This window comes from Trichogramma pretiosum, unplaced genomic scaffold (assembly GCF_000599845.2).
Source record: "Trichogramma pretiosum strain Unisexual culture from Peru unplaced genomic scaffold, Tpre_2.0 scaffold4, whole genome shotgun sequence".
NCBI lineage: Eukaryota > Metazoa > Arthropoda > Insecta > Hymenoptera > Trichogrammatidae > Trichogramma > Trichogramma pretiosum.
In genome coordinates this window covers 2,560,480-2,584,380 of record NW_019641688.1, presented here as the reverse complement: position 1 = coordinate 2,584,380, position 23,901 = coordinate 2,560,480, and the positions used below count along the sequence as shown (strand labels likewise).

At 33.6% G+C, this 23,901-nt stretch overlaps 2 protein-coding genes across 5 annotated transcripts in view; one reads left to right on the top strand and one right to left on the bottom strand.

Annotated features, from left to right (window-relative positions):
• Nucleotides 1–8,312: 8,312 nt before the first annotated feature.
• On the top strand, nucleotides 8,313–15,247 carry LOC106656246 (flocculation protein FLO11). Of its 3 annotated transcripts, none has more exons than XM_023461697.1 (10): nucleotides 8,313–8,998; nucleotides 9,196–9,327; nucleotides 10,032–10,183; nucleotides 10,253–10,363; nucleotides 10,435–10,800; nucleotides 10,874–11,005; nucleotides 11,078–11,314; nucleotides 11,807–11,953; nucleotides 12,042–12,499; nucleotides 12,576–15,247. In XM_023461697.1, exons 1-10 carry the CDS (start codon nucleotides 8,877–8,879, stop codon nucleotides 12,927–12,929), a joined length of 2,211 nt encoding a protein of 736 aa, XP_023317465.1. In that variant the 5' UTR covers nucleotides 8,313–8,876; the 3' UTR covers nucleotides 12,930–15,247. The 3 variants fall into 3 exon arrangements, with proteins under 3 accessions (XP_023317465.1, XP_014232556.1, XP_014232557.1); XM_014377070.2 differs by having other exon boundaries at nucleotides 8,314–8,998; nucleotides 12,039–12,499; XM_014377071.2 differs by lacking the exon at nucleotides 9,196–9,327 and having other exon boundaries at nucleotides 8,315–8,998; nucleotides 12,039–12,499.
• A 188-nt stretch (nucleotides 15,248–15,435) lies between these two features.
• The window catches only part of LOC106656245 (cubilin), a 50,164-nt gene continuing 41,698 nt past the window's right edge, over nucleotides 15,436–23,901 (bottom strand). The window contains exon 15 of one of the 2 annotated variants that reach the window (XM_023461696.1): nucleotides 15,436–20,669. In XM_023461696.1, coding sequence (XP_023317464.1) covers nucleotides 19,858–20,669 — 812 coding nt within the window. In that variant the 3' untranslated portion in view covers nucleotides 15,436–19,857. Of the gene's footprint in view, nucleotides 20,670–20,763; nucleotides 23,179–23,901 lie in introns of those variants that run through there. The other variant, XM_014377069.2, reaches the window with a different exon arrangement.

Sequence of the window (23,901 nt, the reverse complement as noted above, 5' to 3'; positions counted from 1 at the left end):
GCTGTCATATATGACGTAGCTGTTTTTAGAACCTGTAAAATATACAATGAAGGTATAAATATCATTACAGAAATATTATTATCATTATAATCATTATTAGATATACATATTTAGATACACATACGAATGCAACCGTACGAAAATTGATCGGTACTCCGGGACAAGCCATCAGGTGACAAGGTCTTAAAGTTCTAACCATTATCAGTAAGAGTAAAGATCTAATTTTGAGGGCGAACTCATACCAACAATTGATGTATCTATTTGCATTTAAAATTAACTTTAAAGCGAAATTTACTTAATACTAATATTTTTGCTTGCATCTTGTATTTGTTGGTTAAGAAAAGACAGAGTCATGAGTATCAATTGACTCCTTACAGCGGCACAAAACATTTTGAAAAAATTTAAAAGAATTTTTTCTTTTAATTGAATAACCATCTATGTTTTTTAAAAAATATATCATTTATAATGTTTGCTCTTCAGTTGTTGAAAGAACCTTGAAAGAAAAATTGAAGTTTTACCGTGAATCCCGCAAGACTCAGAGTAGTGAGAATGCCTGCTATGATCGAAAAAAGTATCGGCTGAGCCAAATCATTGTAATTTTGCATTAAGCTGTAATTATAAAAAAATCTTTTAGTTTTACTAAAATCCACAATAATGACGATATGATTTTGGAGATTTTTGTACATCGTACGGCATAAACGTATATTGAAAAAATTTTCATCACTGAACTTCATACATATTTTGTGATCATGAATTCTTCTAATTACTTCTCTCGAAAGACAAAAATTGTGCAAATAAAAATTGGAATATGAATTTTTCGAAGTCTGAGATTGCAAGCATAGTGCCTCAATTTGAATGCCATAATAGAAATTTACGATACAAGAGCCATAAGTAACACTTTTTGGCACGGCGTAGTTTAATAACTTAATAGCTGGGAACGCAGCGGTGCCAGAATATGCGACTTATACCACAGAAAAGCGTGCCATAAATGTGAACTTATGCCACGCAGTGCTATAAATTTTGCATGCAATAACACGACATGGCCGGCACTTGTATCCTTTTCCGCACACTGTGCGCAAAAAGCTGGGCACGTGTTGCATACAAAATTTTATGCAATAGTAGGCGAAAAATACGTTCATTGAAATGAGGCGTTTTACCGCACACCCGTGTCCAAAATGGGGCATTTTACCGCACACAAGTGTCCAAAAACGCTTTTTGCGCACTAAAAAATGTGCGAAAAAAGACATTTTTTGTCATACTATTGCATAATTAAATATTATAATTTTATTTAGAATAATTGAATATGAGTAATTTCATTAAATATTAGAGAAATTTTAAAGACACAAAAGAAAAAATTTGTGTATAAAATTACTAAAAATGTTCAAATCGACATTATCCACGAAAATTATAATAAAGCTTAAAATATGAATAATTTGTATAGAATTACTTTTTTCAAACATTCTCTATAAATATAGCACGAAGAACTCATTACTTAATACATTCCAACTATAGTAAGACCCCAATAATTTCGATTTAATTATTTTATTTAATTTCACTCACAGGCAAGTACTATACCAGCTTGATATCCTTTTTGTAAAATTTTTAATCTATATATTTTTTCATCACCATCATTTGATTCAAGTAACTTGATAAACATTCGCTGATAAAAAACTCGAACCTTTAAGGATTAAGCATTAATGTCATTAATGTCATTAAGATATTTCAAATGTATTATTTAACTTTGTACCTTTCCATCTTGTGAAACAATCAAAAGATAAATGACGAATGGACATAATAAGAAAGTAAGTTGAAATAAAGTTTCGGCAATCGCTACCGTGCCAATAATTTTTCTCCTTTTGATAAGATATACAACCTGAAACAAAACCAAAAAAAACTTATTCGCTGATAAATGCAATATTTTTATTACAGCATCTAATAATAACAGTTGCTTGTACGAGTTTTGCGATCATCTTTATTATTCCTCAAATGCCCTTTTTGACATACATGAAAAAATAAGTAATGATAATTCGAATTCATAAAAATTATTAAAAAATCGCAAACAATTACTAGTGTAGTTGTACGACTGTATCATTGACCATGAATGTATAACTTGAGTATTGTTGAATTTTCCAGTACATTATATGGACATCCTCGTGTATTATTCAATTATATAAAAATATCTTCAGAATTCACCCAAGGTTTTCGGGTTAAAAAATATTACCGACTATAACTATTTTATAAAAAAAATCTTTGTACCTATCATAATTTAGAATTATATTATAGATTATTATCTTACACATGTAAAGTTAAAAGTTAAATATTAAACTCAAATAAAGAAAAAGTTTCATTTTTTTTTTTTTTTTTTTTTTGAAAAATAAAATTTTTCTGTATTGTATTTTTCCTAAATAAAACGTGACTGAAAATAAGGAGTGGTTGATTTTTTGATCTGCAAAAGATTTTAAGACGTGTATTCTAAAAATAAGCTGCACTAATTATGATCTTCTTCAACAGATTACAATTAAGAAAACGACATTTGTTGATGATGTCTATGAAGAAAAAAGTGATGCTCCTACTTTTTATGAATGAATATTTTTTAAAGTTTTTTACGATTCCAATGATTGATTTTGATATACATTAACAAGTAATGGGCGAAATTTCTTTAATTTTTTACAATATGTATAATTGTACAATCAGCTACTGCAAACATTATTTAATCCATTGTTTCAAGTCTGAACTGCCATTAAAGCTGTTATATATGACATGCTAGTTTTTGCAACCTTTAGGACATTAATGAGGCATTAATGCGAATCATTTTGAAATATTTAGAGGCACTAACAAATGTAACTGTTTTCAAATGGACCGGGAATCCGCGACAGGCCATCAGGCAACATGGTCTCAAGGATCTAACCATCATCAGTATCAGTAGAGATCTAATTTCGGGTTTGAATTCATACCAACCACTGCTGTAACTATTTGTATTTTATAGAATCAAATTTAAATCGAAGTTTTGGTCTTATCGGTATCACATCGTTGCTCCAGTGCAGAAAGGTATTACTTTAAACTCAAAAGCAAATACTTACTTAAGTTCTACATTAATAAAATATACTTAGAACGTTTTTTGTTAAGAATATACCTTTCTGCACATGGGCCAAGATATAAGATATCATACCATGCAATACGAATATTTTCACTAGCATCTTTTATCTGTTGGCTTGGATAACATACTGCCATAAGCATCGTTTTACATCCCAGAAAGGCCAAAGACATTTTAAGAGCATTCATAAACATTTTTTTCTTCAACTGAACAATCACCTACGACGAGAATTTTTTTATAAGTACGGTATTATAAACAAAAGGTACATTTATTTTCATCCAAGTATGCCGTTTTTTTCACACAGCTCTTTATAACTATTTACATAAATGACAAACTATAAATTAAATCGTAGTGTTAGAGATTGCAATGATAACTATAATAATCTCTATTGAGATATTGACGATAGTACAAATAAACCAAAGTACACGTTGTTGAGGAGTAAAAAAAATTCTAACAAGCGAATATATTTTGAAATAAAATTTAAATTTCATACTCTTTAAAAGTGTGTTTCGAAAAAGGTTATTTAAAGTAAATAAAAATCAAAATTAAAATTATGCCACAAAATGATATTTACTGTAAATCCTGAAAAGCTCAAGACAGTCATAATACCAATTACAACCGTAAGAACGAATAGCGCTGAAAATTTATTGAAAATCTGAATCAAGCTGCAATACAAAAATTATTTAATTTTAGTAATCAAAGTCTTTATTTGATTTTAATTAAAATAAAAATTGAATTTTTTAAAGAACTCTAAAAAATCCACAGCCACAAGTTTTCATTACTCAACTTTACGCAATTATTATGATCGCAAATTCTTTCAGTTGCTATGTTCGAAAGCCACGAATCGTGCGGACAATAATTAGAATATCAACTTTCCAAAGTACGAGGACGATTTTTCAATGTTTTAATTTCAACGCTAAAGAAAATATATATTAAGATTTGTTAATTGAATTAATTTCTTTCTTAAATAATAGCATTTTTCTGACCGTACCAAACAAAAGTGAATTTTTTAACAATATAATAGCAAAACATAATAAATGATACTATTATTGCTGCAGCTATTAAACCTATCTGCATACACACAGATTATTCCATAAATCAAATAAAAGTAAAAAATTGTATTTTCGTCGATGAAAAAATCCATTTTTATATGTGAAATATGAAAAAATTTTTTTATTGATAGAATTATTATAAATACTAAAAATATAATTCCAAAATAAAAACCAAACATCACATCTACAATTAAATAGATAAGAAATTATTTTAGGATCAATAATTGTTATAAAAGATTATTTAATCATTTTTCCCCAAACAGATATTTTATATTTTATTTTCGAAATTTTATTATTATTTGATAGAGAAACTCAAAATTCTTATTTTAAAATCATAAAATGCAGGCACTTTAACTTTCAAATAGTACAGTTCATTATTCTATTGTTTTTTTTTCTTGACAATTGTAATATTTGGGAAGGGAAGGGTTAATTGAGTATAAGGAAATTCGTAAGTAAATGCAGTTACGTGAGAATACTGAAGAAAAATTGTTAATAAATCTATTGACATAATTTTACACTTACATGCAAGAACCGTACCAATTTTATAACCTTTCTGCATCATTTTTAGCGTTATTATTTTTTCATTTACGTTTTTTAAATGATCATATTCAGCAAAGAAGTTTTTTTAAGGATCCGAATCTTAAAAAAAAAGAAGAAAGTTATGATTTTCGTTAAAATTTAATTTTTAAAGAGAACCGGACCCCAGCCTAAAATTCGAAAAAAAGGTTTGAAACTTCTCCTAATAATTTCGCCGTTGCTTATGAGTAAAAACACAGTGAAAAACGCTACAAAAAAAATCATACTGATAAAACGCCGTGAAAAAAAACACACCACAATGGATGCCGTGAAAAAAACACACCTTATCGAAGTGCTGTGAAAAAAAAACCCTCTTTGGATACGATGGGGTGTATTTTTTTTCACGGCGCATCGAAGAGGTGTTTTTTTTCATGGTATCCAAGGAGGAGTGTTTTTTTTTCACGGCGCTCCGAAGAGGTGTGTTTTTTTCGCGGCGCTTCAATGAGGTGTTTTTTTTTCAGGACACTTCGATGATGTTTGTATTTACTCATAAGCAACGGCGATTTATTTAAAGGGCTCTATAGGAACCTTCTTTTTGATACTCTATGATTTCTATTGAGTTTCATTTAATAGAAGTTTCAGAAAATTTGCTTAAAAATTTGAAGTTTGGGCCAGAATCTGGACCTCTTTAACTTTTTTACCTTTTTTTCTTGTAGTATCCATATCAAATATACTGATAATGTACATAACAAAATTACAAATCCAAATACAACCTCAGCAAACCATCTAATTCTAACGTTTTTCTTCTTCTAATTAAATATGTTACCTGAAAAAATTTTTAATTGGGGTTCTGAAAAGTATCATAATTAAAAGAAGTAATATATTAACCGAAGCTTGCAATACTAAAAATGCATTGACTAAGAACATAATTCTTCCACTATGTTTCAATTTTTTGCTCTGAAATGGCCACAAAAAAGTTATTTTCTGAATTATCGTTAATAAGTAACAATTTTGTTCATAAAACTCAATTATTTTTCTATTCTTAACGTTTGAAAATATTATAGTCATTTTTATGCAATTAATTTATTTTTAACTATCCCAAATCTTATGAAGAATCCATCAAATTGAATGAAATAGATCTTAAATAATTTAATCGTGCTTTATTAATTAAAGTAAGAAATTTGAACGTAAAATGTATTTGAAATTTATATTTTCACTTAAAGGCATGTAAGGAGAATAATATGACTGATTCATTTGATATACTAAACGTTTGCAACAATACAAAAAATTATATAAAATAGCCATGGTAAATTTATTCAGATTTAAATGAAAGTTTATTTTATACGTATATGAGTCACGTTTGATTTAAAAATGAAGGTCTTAGAGTCACCTCAGTGATTTTCTTTTCATTAAAATATATGACTATAACATCGACGTTCTCCGAATTTCTAATTTGACAGTTCTGATGCTGCAAACAAATTTGAAAGTATCGTCTTTCCTGAACCTTAATAAATGATATGTTTAGAGATACGCCTTCATAAAAAAATTCTTCAAAATTCAAGTTTCCAAAAATATAATGAATTAAAAAAAAATCAAGTCAATTAAACCTATGCATTACAAATGACTTTCCCCGTGAACCAAGTAAATTTTTATTTATTTTAAATGTCGTCGTGATTTATGAAAATTCCACATCAGCTGAAAGCCTACTTGACCAATTAAACCAAAAACTTTTAAGGAAATTGAACTCGAATAAACATTTGTTTTTGTGCAGAAATTATTCAATCTATGTTTCGGGGTAACATTTGCTGTCTTAGATTACGTCAAAATATGAGTCGATCTTTTTTCGAAATTCGTACGCTTATTAGAATAGAAAATTATTTTATCTTTCAATAATTTTCTTTGAAGGATGTGGCGATCTGAAATATCTGAAAAAAAAATCAAGGTCGTTTACATAGATCATTAATACGCTTATAATCGTCATCTACAGAAATCGAACGCCTATATAAATCCTAGGAGTAAATGAGTTATTATTATATGGCTTTAAAATCTGTAATCGTGGCATTCGACGCATTTTTAACATGTCCCCAAGACCCTATCTCAAAATTCGAGCGCGACCTTCGATCTCGAAAATCGCTCGATGTTGCGTTGACAGGCACGTAAGTAACAGCGACGAAAACACGCCGAATGTTTACACGATCGTAAAGCGTGTTTTAACACTGCTGAAAGATCATGATCCCGTTTTGAACGCGTGAGAAAGGAGCAACAGCTGCAGCCACCTGCGCCGCTGCTATCCCATATGTGCCTCTCTCGAGTACCTGCTGCGCTCCGATTTTTCGCAGATATATATATATGAGTCATTTCACGTCAAGTCTCCTAGCGCGGCGCCCGTGCGGCATTATTAATCGATATTGCTCAATTTGTAACTCGCCAGAAAAGCACCTAAATGCACCCAGAAAAAATATGTGCCATATGATTTTGATAGGAAATCTCCTCAGCTTTCCGATGATGAGGTCAGATTTTCCAAAATTTTCCATTTTCCCCGGAAAAACTTGACATAAACTTTCAAACTCAAATATCTCAAAAACGGCATTTTTAAGATTTTTTTAAATAGTGCCAATCGAAAGCTGAGAAAATTTCCTATCGATATGCAAGTTTTCAGAGAGTACTTTTGATAATTATTCAATGAAATACAGCGACGAACGTGTAAAAACGTGAGATTTTGCGCCGCGCGGGGTACTGCGCGCGGGAACAGCTGCCGCACGGGCCGAAATGTCACGTTTTTACACGTTCGTCGCTGTATTTCATTGAATAATTATCAAAAGTACTCTCTGAAAACTTGCATATCGATAGGAAATTTTCTCAGCTTTCGATTGGCACTATTTAAAAAAATCTTAAAAATGCCGTTTTTGAGATATTTGAGTTTGAAAGTTTATGTCAAGTTTTTCCGGGGAAAAGTGAAAATTTCGGAAAATCTGACCCTACCATCGGAAAGCTGAGGAAATTTCCTATCAAAATCATATGGCACATATTTTTTCTGGGTGCATTTAGGTGCTTTTCTGGCGAGTTACAAATTGAGCAATTTCGATTAATAATGCCGCTCGGGCACCGCGCTAGGAGACTTGACGTGAAATGACTCATATGTGTCACGTATCGTCGAGCACGCGCGGCGACATTCTAATCTGAAATTCGATGCCTGATGTATCGTATCTTCAACGGGCCCGCAGCAGAGGTGCAGAATCTCCATGATAGCGCACGTCTGAAACGAGCCTGTTATATGTGTGTGTATGTACCGTGTATGTGTGTAATTGTATAGCATAACTTCGCGCGCCCTCCTCTCTTTGATTTCTCTCGGATCGTGAACACAACTCCGCAATATACATATAATCGTACTGTATCCTCGAGTATCCCCCTTCCTCTCTCTCCTCCTAGTATACCATTCGTATATACCTCTTTCTGTCTCTCTCGCTCGATGCACATCTGGTCTCCTTCTCGAAAGAAAGAATCCGTTCTCTATTATGCTATGTGCTGTAAAAGCCCGAGAGAAAGAGAGAGAGAGAGAGAGAGAGAGCCAGAGCGAGAGGGAACGATAAACTCGACCGACGTATATCTGCCAGCGAGAGACAAACAGAAGCGCGCACGAATTCCAAAGGCTAATCATCGTCTGTGAGCCGCTCGCGCGCGCGCGCCGTGAATCATCGATCGAGACTCTCTATTATGCGCGACTGCCTCGATTGTAATCAATTTTTCCACGTAAATAATCATAATAATATCAAAAATCCTATGTAACACGCACACACGCTCGCGGCGAGATTATGTGTGCTGCTGCTGCCAGTGCTGCCTCGAGTCTGTATGGGACTCCTACTACTATAATGACTCTTCTGCAAATGCCGAGCTGAACGGTGACTGGCATGTGTATCATTACAGTGTGTGTGCTCGCACAGTCGATATATAATAGTGAAATAATGTGCTCGTGAAGTCGACCCTGCCTACCACCAGTTCGCAAAATATTCTGGCGCACCTATAAAATTCTACTGGTGTAAATGTGTACTGTCCAGAAGATTGTTTACCAATATGAGTGTTGAGACAGTGAAAAGCAGCTGACTGTCATGCGTGGTTAAATCATTTCAGTGCAGACCCAGTCAAACATGACCTGAGCCAAGTGACATAATCATGTTGCTTGGGTGATTTTTTCATCATCGTTGAGATCAAAGATCATGGTACATCCACTGTTAGTACAAGATGCCTGGGCTTACTGGGTTATCTCTGCAGGAGCTCTGGTCTCATTTGTTGGACTTGTTGTTGCATGCATATGTAGCTGCAGGCGCAATGATAACAAGTGAGTGAACTCCTATTATTTTTGTAACATCTCTCATTTTATAGATTTATTAGATGCAACAAAACTGCTCATATTATTTCAATTATGATTGTCAACACACATATTGACTCAATAGTTTTCAAACAATGAACCTGTCATTATTTTAATCTTCTGTGTTATTACAACCTAAATTGTAAACAAAAAAATTACTATAACAGGAGCGAGTTCCTGGGCCTAGCTGGTATGGTAACTATAACTCATCCAGATGGCGATGGATTTGGTAGAATCACCCCAGTGACAGAAACATTACAGATTACACCGCTGGATACAGTGGATGGGTGTGGAAAAAGGTTTCTTAATTTCAACAATTTTGGCGCATGAGAGCATGTGGAATAGATCTTTGATCATCCATGATTGCTTTTTATTTTATTGAAAACCTAACATAGATTATGACTGCTATTAATTATAGTTCTAATTTTTTTACCATTATGTCATCGATAATATTTAGTTCATAATATATTTTACTTGATATTTTCATAAACTAACTACTCTTTTATTGAGGAATTTTAGTAACTCGACCCTACTGCTTTATACAACAATTTTGAAACTCTTCTTTACAGCTAATAATAAGGACTCAACTAAAAAAACACGTTTTCCACTAACTTTTACCAATTAAAAATTTATTTATAGGGTACTTATACCAGTGACTGACCGCTTTCAACCAGTAAATGACCACTTTTGGATGTGCAATAATTATCGTTTTTCCTTGTTAAATTATAATCAAACATAGAAAACAAGATGCATAGTTCACTAAAGAATTAAATTATGTCCACACAAATATATTTTTAATTGTTTTTCATATGATATTTTCCAAATGGTCATTCACTGGTACCCGGTCATTAATTGGTCTGACTACCCTAAATCTTTGCATTCTTTTTTCTTTTAACAAATAATATACGATTAATATTTCTTATAATTATTATCAAACTAACATTTTATCAGTATAAATTATTAAATACTTATTTTACATTTTATTTTTTTATTATTCAAACAGGAGCAGCACAGCAAACAGAAGTTTGCCTGACATTCCAAAAGATAAGGTTACAGAAACTGATGCAGAGTTGGGCAGAAGTGCTCGCTTTTATGATGTTTCTGAAAACATAGGCAGTGATCCCTTGGATTTATACGCAACAGTAAATGAAAAACGTATGTTATTTCTATTAAAGTAACAAAATATGAATTTTTTACTAAATAACTTTTTTGTATCTTTTACAGATGGTGAAAGAGCTGATAAACGCAACAAACAAAGTATTTCACAACAAAGCTCCCAAGATGAAACAGCGAGTTTGTATGCCAGACTTCAAACTCCACCAACCAGCAGCGGGGGTAAGATACATTCAGTATAAAGTAAATGATATAAATTAATTATATTCTGTCAATATATTATTCATTTACAGATGAGCACCCCTATGCTAAAGTTCAAAATGTTTCTAAGACTGAAAATTCAAACAGAAATAGTAATCATGTAGTAGATCTATCACAGCCCTCTACTTCGTCCGGTCTACCAGTTGCACCACCACGTAGTCGGCGATCTTCGTCTCACAATTCTTTGCTTGATCAGCAGCAACAACAAATATTATCCCAAGCGCAGCCCTCGCAAGATATACAAGCTGCAAGCGCCATAACAGGGGGTGTACAGGCTAATCAAGATTTACCTTACATGACACCGCCTATCATTATGCCACCATTACCAAACATTCCTCAACCTGCCGATGCCATTGGACCACCTCAACAACATTTTAGCGGAGATTCTGCAGATTCAAGTACTTATCCGACGCGCTAATATAACTCCTTCTGTTAAAGAATTAAAATTACCACGGTATTATTTTATTTCAGAGGGTTACACTAGTATAAGCGTGAGAGAGCCATTAGCAAACTTAATTGCACAAACAAAAAATGCCCTACAACAAAGACGCAGTGAAGGTAGACCTACCGATCCGCATTACGCTACAGTTTCTGATGATTCTGGTAAAATCTTATTCCTTTTCATTCTATTTCATCAATAATCGTTGTTCGTACTACATAACTTTTAATCTTTAGATGAGATGTATGCCGCAATCGATGAACAGGAAAAAATATATACTAGTGAGAGTGAAACCTACGCTCAAATACAGCCGGTGCCGGTGGTCGTGACCGTCGAGATCAATCGACCCTCGTCCGGAGAACCATCAGCGCCCGCACGACCCGGCGAAATTCAACCATACGCGCAAGTACAAGCACCTCAACCACCGAGCGTCGACAGTCTCAGACACGTAGCTCACGTGCACTCACGACAAGGTAACAATCGTTTTAAATCGTGATAAAGACTCGTACTTGAAACATGTACTTCGATGAAATTACGAATTCCAATATTGACGTTTATTCTTCGATGATACACCGTGTTGTCGATTATAATTGTAAAATAGATGATGTGTATATATTTTTTGATTATTGTGATGTGAATTCGTTGTTATTATACATATGTATATTTTAAAAAATCTATGTGTGCGATATGATGAACTTTCATAAACAGATTTATGATGATCTCAATAAATTTATAAGAACCTTAGCTGATCGTTGCAAATTCATGTGAATTTCAAATGATGTTTTTTTTCATCAAAATTCATCGTCATTTCTGAGTTATTTTTATTTAGGATATTCAGAATGAATTTATTCATTTGATTGGTTAATTCAAATCATGAGCATCATCATTTTTATTTTATTTATTGCTTAATTATAATTTTATTGTTTGATTCCTGCATGCTAAAAAACATTGATCATTTAAAACAGCTTCGTCGTCGAGTGTCTCGAGTTCGATAGCACCTCCAAGTTCACCAAAACCAGAAAAACGTCAGGCAAATTCACCATTACCACCGCCTCCTGATAAAATCACAGATGTTTACGCTATAATTGACAAACGCAATAAAACGGATAGAGGTATGAATCTATTCTTTTTATATATTTTTAAGTTACCTCTCACTCAACGAAATTCATGTATGAAACGACGCTTATATAATTTTAGCAGCAGCATCATCCTCATCACCTGTGACACCAGGAAAGTCCTTAGAAGACATGTATGCCAAAGTCATGAAGAAAAAAGGTAGCGGCAACGAAGAAGAAGGTAGCCCAATTAACTATTCAGTGGAGCCTGCACATTCAGCCAGTGGCGTAACGTCCAAGGCGCGCCGAAAACTGAGTTTAATCGAACCGAACCGTGCATCTTGGTCGAGTCACGAGTCTGGCGAAGTATTCAAGCGGGAGCAGCCCAGTGCAGTTAAAAATGTCGAAGATGCAGAATTCGACGACGGTTACGAAGCTGTTATGGCTAGTGGTAAAAATAAAAGACTGAGCGCACCCGTGGTCGATGCGAATTACGAAACAATCAGGCCGGTGCATCATCCGTGCAATATGCCAAGTACTAGTTCCAGAAATGGCGTTGACAGCAGCATGCCGATTTACTCCATGCCTTTCAAGCATCGACAAGTTAGTATTTAAATGGATGCCAATAACTCAACTCGACGAGTCGATGAGTTGTATTTATTAATTGTATGAATTACAGATAAGCAATGCGAGCAGCGAGGACCCTGGTTATGAGCGTGTCCGCCTACGTCGAAGAACGACGACCGACGACGAAGCAGATGACGAGACCTACGACTCGGAGCCGAATTACGAAAGTATGCCCCACGAGCCGAATTACGCGTCGGTCAGTGGCAGACCTAGCGATTACGAGCCCAACTATGAGAGCGTCAGCAACGGTGATCCGAACTATGAGAGCGTCAAGTATACGAACACCAGAGCCGAACCGAGCCAAGAGCCGCCTTACGAGCGACTCGAGCCAAATTACGAAAGAATCAGGAAAGTCAATAACAATGGTAGCGCCGATACAGACGACGAGCAGTACGTACAAGTCTAGCCAAGGCTGAAAAGTCTCAAATTGCGTCCAGACAAGTTTGGCTCGTTGCGCATTGGGGCTACTGCAGCGAAAATACTCATGCGAAAAAGGGATAGTGCCTGATGTGTGCAAATTTTACTCTTTTAATTGTAAATATGAATTTTTTAATATTTAACATTGGAATTGATTCGTCTAATGTGCATGGCTTTATTGGAATTCATCACTGCTCGCACGAATTAATAAATGTGGTCGGTATACGAGATGTGGAATTCAAAGTGAAAGCTGAGCTTTCAAAAAATATTTTACGTAGACGAACTTACTAATTTTTAGTATTTCAAAACCATTAGTTAAGATTGTATCGACTGTAACTAGACTGTATTATAGCATAGACTTAATCGATTATTTTTTAATACTAAGGCATGTAAATGCAAAAACAGAATATGTATACGTAATGAAAGTATTCTGAAATCCAGTCTAAAACTAATTGAAAATTATTTTAGGATCTTATTGAAATGTACAAATAGATTAGTTTATCCGGAAATGCCTTATATATGTATTTATGAAACAGCTTATTTGCATACAAAATGCGAAGCATTGTTTAGTATTTTTTACTAAGTCCATGTATTAGAGTACAGTAGTTAAACAGTAGTAGGTATTATTTAGATCAAACTAAAAAACAGCTATATTTTATTCAAGTGAACTATGTTATGTTATTTGTATTTACCAATATATAAAAAAAATTTTATTAATAGAATTTAATGATTTTAACAAATTAATGAACTAAAAACTATAACGGTTTACCTACATGAAACCAGATTGACTATATGCAACAAAATTATTATGTTTCTGCATATAGAACAATGACACTAAAAGCTGAACTATTTAGCAATGAATTTTTGAATCAGCCTTGAATTTTTACGAATTTCTATTATTGATGAAGAAATATGAAAAATATTTTAAAAATTAAAGCATTGAAAATACACGTATTTTTGTATAAATCATGCAATCTGTACGTACAAACTTTAGAAATTAAATATTTTTCCAATATTCCCATGAGCTTTGAAATGAATATTTCTTGAAAAATTTATTGAAGACGAAAAAATTCTCCAAAATTTCAAATTAGTTAAACCGTATTGGCAAAATTTAACTATTGCTAATATAAAAATAATATTGATTATTTTTAAGTACAGAAAAAGCGTCTTTATCTCTATTAGCTATTTTATTAACAATTATTAAATTGAGTAATTGAAAAATCAAGAGTTATTTGTTAAACTTGTTTTTGAACCTGACTTGTATTCAATCTACATATTATATCATGTAAGCCAAATATTGTATTTACAATATAAAAATGAACAAAAGCCAAAACTTACATTAAGATTAGTAGAAATTACAAATTATTTTTCCGTATATAAAATGTAATACTTTTTTCAACATTGTGATATGCGCACAAACGATTCCAACTAGATGTTTTGTAAATTTTTTTTAATGTACATGATTAAAGTATCAGTTAACTAAAATATGCTAACTATTTATGTATTAACTGATGAGCGAGGGTTAAGGCTGATAAAAATAAATGAGCCAATAAGCATTTTACATATTTTTTACTTTTACAAAATATATTTTATTTAAAGTGTTGATATTAAGAATAGAATTATTCTTATTTATCAAATTTAATATTCCAGGTTATTTTGTAAATAGTGTTAGAAAATCATTTTAATTTTATCATAATGTCAATTATAAATGATTTAATATTTCTGTATTTCAATTATTTGAAAACTGCCATGAAATTAAAATGCGCTTTTCTATTGGAAATTTACTGTACTTTTTAATGTTCATCATCACAAACTTTATGAATATTATTGCACGATAGAAAAATGTAATAATTTTAAAATTAAATGTTAAATTAATTTTGAAAATTTTATTATTATGTATAGAAGAGTATTATTGAGTACTATTATAAGTAATATTTTTGGCAGAGCTTCCATTTTCATTGCGTTTTTTTTTGTTATATTCACTTTACGACTACATTTTTAGAATTATTGTAAGCAAGTGCAAACGGAATAGTATATGATGAATTGATAATTTAATTGGCTTGTTAAAAAATGAAATTATAATATCTGATAAAATTATTGAATGCATACAGTTCTTCAAATCAGTGCAATGTAATAACACGTACCTTTTTCTTGTTTGAAAAATATGAAGCAACTTTATGCTTAATTAATTTCATGGCTTATTGTTAATTTTTTATACTTAACTGGAGAGTTAGCTTTTAGCTGCAAATGGAGTGATTCATTTTATATGTTACATATTCAATAAATAAACGTGGATTTTAAAAACCATTACGAAAAATGTTATATTTATTCCTGTGGAATCTTTTTATTCAAAATTGTGTAATCTTCTTGAAGAAAACAGCTTGATTTTCTTTAAAAATAAAAAGGTTAATCATGATATTTAGGAAAAATGAACATTCACAAACATCACACTAAATTTTTTAGCAAGTAGAGGATAAATAAATATACAGTTTTTTGATTAAAAAAATTGTATTATTTCATGATCAAGGAATCATTTCCATAGACACCACATCGACAATTCACTTGTAATGGTCTCTAATAGTTTGGTTAACAATGTTAATATTCATTACATACTACTTACATTAATTACAGTATCTGATTTTATTTTTAATTCATTTCCATTTATTTACACACGTAAATGTGCCTACGCGTGTACGTTTAATATTTATATATTTATACCGTCGAAAAAAACAATCACTGTTTTAAATTGTTATTATTCTGAAGAATCGTAAAATGTTTTATTCTGATTTCTGATTTTAATCAGGGGAAAATCAAGTTAATGAAATCATTAACCTTTTGTTCGATTTGACCCAAAGATTTGCTATAATAATCATATTTTTCATTTTTGAATTACAAGAAGGATAAATATTAGAAAATTGTGTTTTACTATTTATACAACAAGCGACAAAAAATCGCATGATTATCCAGAGAATTGGAATCTTGGTGTGTTTTTTTACCCTTACGTCTAGTAAACACAATTTTCCAATATTCTACATAGAATACATTGTTACTACCAAAGTTAAGAAAATAATTATATTTTGGAAAATTCCTTACCCCTCTCCAACACTTTTATTTCATAAGATACGCAAAGCTTATTGCTCAATCGTTTTCTTTGTTTATTTTATTTTTATTTTTTTAATATCGACTTTTCGTTTTCTCCATCTCGGTTTTCTACAATAAGCGGAAGGAAATGTGCGAACTGTTCACGCATATATTATAAAATAATCTCAAAACGGGTGTTCCATAATATACGCAAATAACAATATGAAAATGATAGGATATAGTCATAATCTCCACGTTACAAGAGAGCATTATACCTTTCGAGTTGTGACTGTACGGAGTTCCCTTTTTTTTTTTAATGAAGATTTTATTTTTTTCTGCAATTCGTTCCGCAAGCTCGTGGAGATTATTTTTTGCAACACGATTGTTACCACGACAAGCGCGCGTGCACTCAGCCGTGCCCCCAGAGCCAGCTCCGCGCGGCACGGTAAATCAACGTAATAATTATATACCTCTTTTTTCTCTCGTCTCGTTTTTTATTTTTTTCCTCTCAAACATACGATACGCAAAAAACACGAAAATTCGCTTATTCTGTACAGTATTACAATCGTTTTACAATTAATTATCTACGCTCGTTAACGAAAAGATACGATTTTTATTTTAATCTTCGTTATTACGTTTTCGAATGTTATAAATGATATACGTATCGCGGCATTTTCGCACTTTCCTTACTCGCGGTTTATTTTTTTTAGTGCACGTGTACAATATATTTTTATGCATGTATTTATCTATTTATCATAAGAACGAAGTACAATATTTTTTTCTTTGTTTGACTCTGACTGGTCGTCTTTACAATTCATAGATGGCATATAATAAAATATTAATGCTCGATCGCTCAAAAGTTGTGTTAGATTAATATCAATATATATTTTTTAATTATTTTTTTTATATATCTTGTTTGACAATGTTTTAGTCGGTTACACTATACTGGATTATTTTAGTTCTTGTCATTTAATATTTTTTTTTTCATTTTAAATGCATTTTTATTTCATTATATCGTCTTTCGTCCTTTACATGGCTATTTTATTAATACGTGTTATATTACGAAAATGTCGTTGTAAATTTTTTCATTTCCGCGAGCTAAAATCTACAGAGATTTCTCATATGCCTCTCGTACAATGTGTCGGCATCAACTATTTCGATCAATTCTCAAGCGATTATAATTGATAACGCGTCGAATTCGAATTACGTGATCATAATGATGTAATTATTTCGAGAAATTAAAGGATTGTGATCCAGATGCGTGGTTGCGACGGTGCGAGCGTTACGATTCGACCAATTCAAAAATCTGTCTTTGGCAGTATCAGCAACATTTTCGACAAAAGTTTTCTTTTATGATACTTATAAATTCTACTATTTTTTGGTATAAACGTACGAATGATTTGCTTACCCTCAGCCAAAGTATAATAAATTTGGTACGAAATCTACTTGGCAAAAAAATTGTTTTGTTTGACTAGTTTATTTTTTTGTCGCAAGTTTACAAAATCACATTATATAACGAAAAAGTTGGTATCGCGAATATGTTTCTCAAGCATAAAATAACGCGGTATTAGATTAATTGAAATTCCATGAGAAGTACAAGTGCAACTTTTAAGGGCTTAAAGAAATGAAAATGTCATGATGTCCCATCAATAAGTGGTTTCTAAGCCTCCATTCGACATGAGTTTTTTTACCATCTTATACTTTGACCAGGGAAATTTGAGGTAATGCTACAAGAAACATAGCCGTAGTAAAAATGACTAGTGAATTTTTATGAATTATGTAGATGAGCAAGACAATATTAATCGATAATAATTGTATTTTACAAAAAATGGAACTTTGAGTGAATTTTTCTTACAAATTCGGTATTACAACAATACATTTTCTCGATAAAAATTTAAAGACTTTGGTGAAGTACTGTTTCGGAGATGTAAAAAGTTCTTTTTTTGTATTTATATATAATATATATAATTTTACTATTCTCAATATATATAAGTACTAAATTACTGTTAAAAACTTTAATACTGCTTACGATAATACTTATATTATAGTTAAACGCGTTCACTCCTTTGGGTTAACAATTGAATTTGTTTAATTTTATTTTATTTGACCTATTTCCAATAAACCGTTCAACGCTCCAGATAATTCCTTCAAATTTGATAGAACGTCTGACTAATTGATACTAAACCAATACGAATAAAAAAATTGGCAGTTTATATAATACGTTTTTCCGAACAATTTTGCAATTTTTCACGCGAGCTATGTTAAAAATAACTACTGGATTAACAATTGGTTTCTCCCTCATTATGTATTTATTTTATTCTTTCTCGTTTAATTTAACGACTATATAATTCGCAATGTACTTATAGCACAGGCTTTTTCGCATTTTCAACGCTCACATTCACTTTCGTTCCCTTTCATAACTTTAGAATTTGAATTACAATTGCAGTATGGGTTCTGTGTCCGCGTGCGAGCTTTACAATACACCGCAGCGTCGTTTCAAGTTCACGCGCGAGTTTTTGGCAATTCGCTTTGATACCCCATTTTTTTCGGCTCACCGCTTGTTTATACGAACTGTGTATTATAACGCAGAGCTCTGACATGTGTACACACCTTCAGCTGCATCCTTCTTTATTATATATCAAAACTGTATATAAATATAAGCGTACTTTATCACCTTGCACTTGTATAGTTTTATGTAATTTTTTTTTCACCCCTCCACCCACAACTCCAGTTTTCCTCTCAGTCACGTATTTTTCTCTACGACGACGTATAATTTTTATATCGATCAAATCCATCAACGCGTATTCAATCTCCTCGTGCGTTTTTTTATTATTAATTTTTTTTCTCTTTTTTAATTCAATCTCGCAATAATGAGCTTCGAGCGGCTGATACCGGAGCGTGGTTAAAATAACCGGAAGTTGATCGACGAGTTTTTACGTTGCTGAGTTATACGTGCTGGGTGCGAAGGTGCTTTTTTGGGGCAACATCGTGACGTTTATACAAATAGATGGAATGTTTTTTCCTTGTTTTTCAGTTAACAAAATAGTGCAAAAAGTTCCGCGTAATAGGAATCGTAAAACAAAATAAAAAATACTTATCGTTTATGAACGATTGCTTCATAGCTTAGAACACAATTTGAAAATCAGATCATAATATTCAATCACACTTGGAATGTTGTCTATATAATGATAGTTTTCATCCTGGTTTGTCCGAACTTTATTCCATCGTCCCGAGCCGCCATCGTTGAATGAGTTTTTTTGTTTTAAATTTTATTGTTGCTTCGATACATTCGTTTCGTATCTTTACCGAGCAACGTACAGTACCAGTCAACAGGCGGGAGAAAAAAGCCCATCCAAAGGTGCGTTCGCGCGAGGGACGAGAATTATTATGCATAGCTCAAATCCATTGCGACCATGTGTCTACGCGTCGTTGCAACCAATAATTACAATTCGATAAAATATCTACGGCACAGCACATGTTTCGTACCAGTAAAATGTGTGTATGTGAGTATATAAATTGCTTGTATGTGCATCGTGTGTCACGTGTATTTGTGATTTTTATAATAAATATATTTACAACAATAATAACCGTTAATAGAAAATCGTTGTTCGTCACTTTCTTGGGAGCAATCGCGCCACTGCTGTGCGCCAGAGCTTTTTTGTCATGGTAAACTGCGTTTTATATATAGCCACGTTGCACAACTGACCAGCTCACACATGTATATGCAACAAATAGAAGTTTCGGGACAGTTGCCGACAGCTATATATAAAAAAAAGGCGATCAACGCAAGGTCATACTTCGTCGCTCACGATAGAACGCGCACTGTTTTTACACGTTCAACGCACGATATCGGGACTCGCGTTGACCTTGCCGGCCAGACGCTGCTCCTCGCCGCCGTCGTTATCCTCGTCCTCTTCGTCGTCGTCGTCGTCCTCGTCCTCGTCCTCGGCGTTGTTGAGCCGCTGCTGATCGTCCTGATCGGCCGTCGAGCAGCTGCTCGTCTTCTTCTGCATGCGGACCAGTCGCCTCTCGGCGGCGACGCTGGCCATGGCCGCGACCTCGTCGACCTCGGTGCAGTCGTTGCAGTCCTCGCCGTTGCCCTCGCCCACGAGCTCCATCTCGGCCTCCTCGTCGCTGCAGTCGCTGTGATTCGGACTGCAGGGCAGTCCGTCGTCGTCGTCGTCGCCGCAGGCTCCCGTGAGCAGCTCCTCGTCGTTGAGCATGCGACGATGATGATGCGAATTGCCGAGATGGTGATGATGATGGTGATGATGGTGATGATGATTCTGTTGCTGCTGCTCTCGCTGAGCTTGCGCAGACGGCGACTGAGGCAGCAGCAACGACGAGCCGTGATGATGGTGATGATGATGGGGATGAAAGCAGCGATCGGTGCGATCGTCGAGGCCGCTTCGAAGGCCACTACCGCCGCCTCCGGCTCCTGGATGATGATGATGATGGTGCAGACCGTCGAGGTGTCCCGATAAGCCTCCGCCGTGGGTGGCCGACCTCGAGGCCGCTGCGTCGAGCTGCAGCCGATGACGCACCCGACGCTGACAGACGAAGCACAGCACCAGCAGCCCAAGCACGACCAGACTCGCGCTACCGGCCGGTAGGGCGTAGTAGTTCTCCGGTGGCGGAGCTACGCTGCCTGCTCGAGTCCCCGAAAAGCAGAGAACAGAGAAGGAAGGGAGCGCCACCACCCATCGATCGTAGTCGTCGTCGTCGTTGTCGTTGATGTTGACGTTTGTATGAGGGCGACAAAAAAGTGAAAGAGGTACGGGTGGGATGGGAGGAACGGGAAGAGGAGGCGGGCGTGCAACGGTTTTTTCATGTTTTAGTTACTTTCTCGGCTAAGTGGCAATCGTTTTATATATTCATATGTATATGTCACAATTAATATCAATATGTATGCAGTATGTAACGTCGATCGTTAGTGGCAAATTTTTGGATTACTTCCGATCCAAAAATTTACATTACGCTCGGGGGGTGATTAATGGATTTTACGATATATATTGTTTTTTTTCATGCTCGACATCTTTTCGTTCTCGTACTTTTTTTTAAAAAATATTTTTTCATTAAAGATATTGGTGACACAGATGCGTTGCATTGAAAAAAACCTTCATTTTCCAAAAGGCCATCAATTCCCAAAATTTAATCTATATTTCCTGGACACTCAATATATATATACGTGTATCTAATGTTTTAGGAATTCATGATTGTAAGCAGAAGGTCCCTCGTTCAAAGATTTTGGAGAGTATAATGAAAGGGTGAATGCCAATGCTGATGTTCCGAGTTTTTCTGTTATTTTTTTTTAATTACCAACTTCTACTAGAAAAGTGATGATTGTAAAGGAAAGAGAACTACGTATTTAAAATGGAAATTTCTTTTTTTCTAACGGTACTCGGAGGTAAAATTACTTACATTGTTCGGATATGAATTTCAACGAAGTCGTTTAAAAAGACAAAAAACCCATTCATTATGAAGCCAAAATTTTTGCACTCTTAACGGAGAGAACGAAATATGACCTTACATTTCTTCACTGTTTTCTGTTACTTTGTTGTACTAATACATTGTTAAAATGAAACGATGTATGAATTTTTCTTTTCCATGTTATTTATTTTTAACTGCATCGTATCAATTACAAACTTAAATTTCATAAAAATTTGAAGAAAAACAACTCTTGAACATGTTTATAACATTTCGACTGAAATTTATCGTACAAAATGGTTTTGAATTTGAAAAGCTCGTTTTCAACGTTATTTTATTCTCTCCTCCGGGACACTTTGCTAGTGTATTATTTCACACACTATGAAAAGTAATGCAAAATAATGGACACGAGAGCAAAATATATTATTCAATTAATTTATTCAATTAATATAATATTGTTTTTTTTAATTAATACGTATTCTTAAATTATATTTATTATAACAAGATACTCAAATACGTGTAAAAATGAAAAGGACGAACTCTGACATGCAATCATAACATCAGCCAAACTTTGCTTTTATTTTTATCGCCTCATAATGGTATAGCTCTCGCTCGGGCATGCAAAAATCAAACAATGGAGAAATTCCAGAACTATATACTCAATCACGCGCGGTGGTGTTCGGTCGTTTCATCCCCCGCGTCACAAACTATTGATATCGATCAAAACAATCTGACGCTCCATACGGAGCGTATAATAAATCACAAGAGGAAAAAAAGGTCAAAAACATCTCTGCATGTCATTTAGCGATTTATCAAGTCATGTACAGGTTGAATAAAATGAAAAAAAAAAATAATAGAGAGAAAGAAGAGCGGTAGATATATACGGAGAAAACGACATTGCGAACATTGGCGAGTCAGCGGCAGATTGCCCTATTATCACATCGCGCGTCGCTAAAATAGCAGAAACTGAACACGGCAAAAAAGATGGAGACCGAAAAGGTATATGTGTTATAAGCTGCGCATGGTCGTGTCCTTTCGAATCGTATAATACACAGACACATCACGTACACAAATGCGCGTCCACGCACACACACAGACAGAGAGACACAGACAACAAAAAAGCAAAGCTCTACCCCCGCAAATTGCAGCGCAATCATCGCGTAGGTATACTATACTCGCAATTCGCAAAGCTCGATCGCCGGAGCTCAGAGTCGAAAAACAGGTTCAGGGGGTTGGGCGTCCATATTACACAAAATTATATATATACGATGTACAAATGAAGAAGCAACAAAATTGCAACAACAGCAACATCAGCAGAACAGCAGCGGCAGCAGCAGATTATTAGCTAGCTTTAGCTTCTAAGAGATTTTTCGCAATAATATATATTATAATAAAAATACACAATAAAATACTAATTAATGGTATACAAAAATATATACAACAAAGGTGTGTAAAAAGTAATAGTTGTGCGATAGGATTAGACTCACGTGAGAGACGGTTAGAGATTTTTTTGTCGAGTTATTTTTTTTGTTTTTTTTTATAATGGCTATTATTTTAACTTGTTTTTTTTTTGTTTAAGAAGAAGAAGTGATTTTAGTATTGGCATGTCGACAGTTTGACATCGGCATCGAAGAGGTAGCTCACGAGTAGAAGAAAGCACAGAGATAGAGGAAGCACGTAGGCAGTCGTGTATCCGAATGGCCCTGGGCCCGAGGCGTCCTCGACTGCACCTGCGAGCCGATTTTTCCATTTGTCACACAAGAACCCCGGTTATATTCATCAGATTATTTATGGACACATACAGTATTTTTTTTCTCTTTTTTCATCAATTTTTTTTTTTTTTTTTTTGATTTTGAATCTTAAGAGTTCTCATGCACAGGCGAACTTTTTCTTATATTGCTTGACGTCTTTTTTATTCATGTCAAGTGTACAACTATACGAGAACATCATTATATTTGAAATATGTTATTACTTTTTTTTCTCTATAAAAAATTGTACTATTTTTTATTCTCATATATTTCGTTTCTTTCGCAAAGTCTATTCGTAATAATTTGATACTCTTCATAAATATATCTACTACACGTTAACTCGATAACAAGTTAGTTGCGTGACTGACCGTATCTAGATTTAACTACTTGCTTAAACGCTCCATTCTATTGAAATATTATACTCGACTTGCCATTGTTAAAATTAACATTGATCACAATTGCTATATAACTTCGTTAAACTGGGTAGAATATTAATTCAAAAATATGTTTTCCGTGTGCTTGGCAGTGAGAGACATCGACACAGAAGCCTATGTATATAATAATATATAATTATAATGATATTTAGAGAGAGGTAGAAGTAGAAATAAATTGAATAGAAAGTATAGTATCAAGTGAATAATACATAGAAATAATTTTCTTGTGATTTTAAAAAGTATTCAAATCATTTGGTGGATTATGCAATAT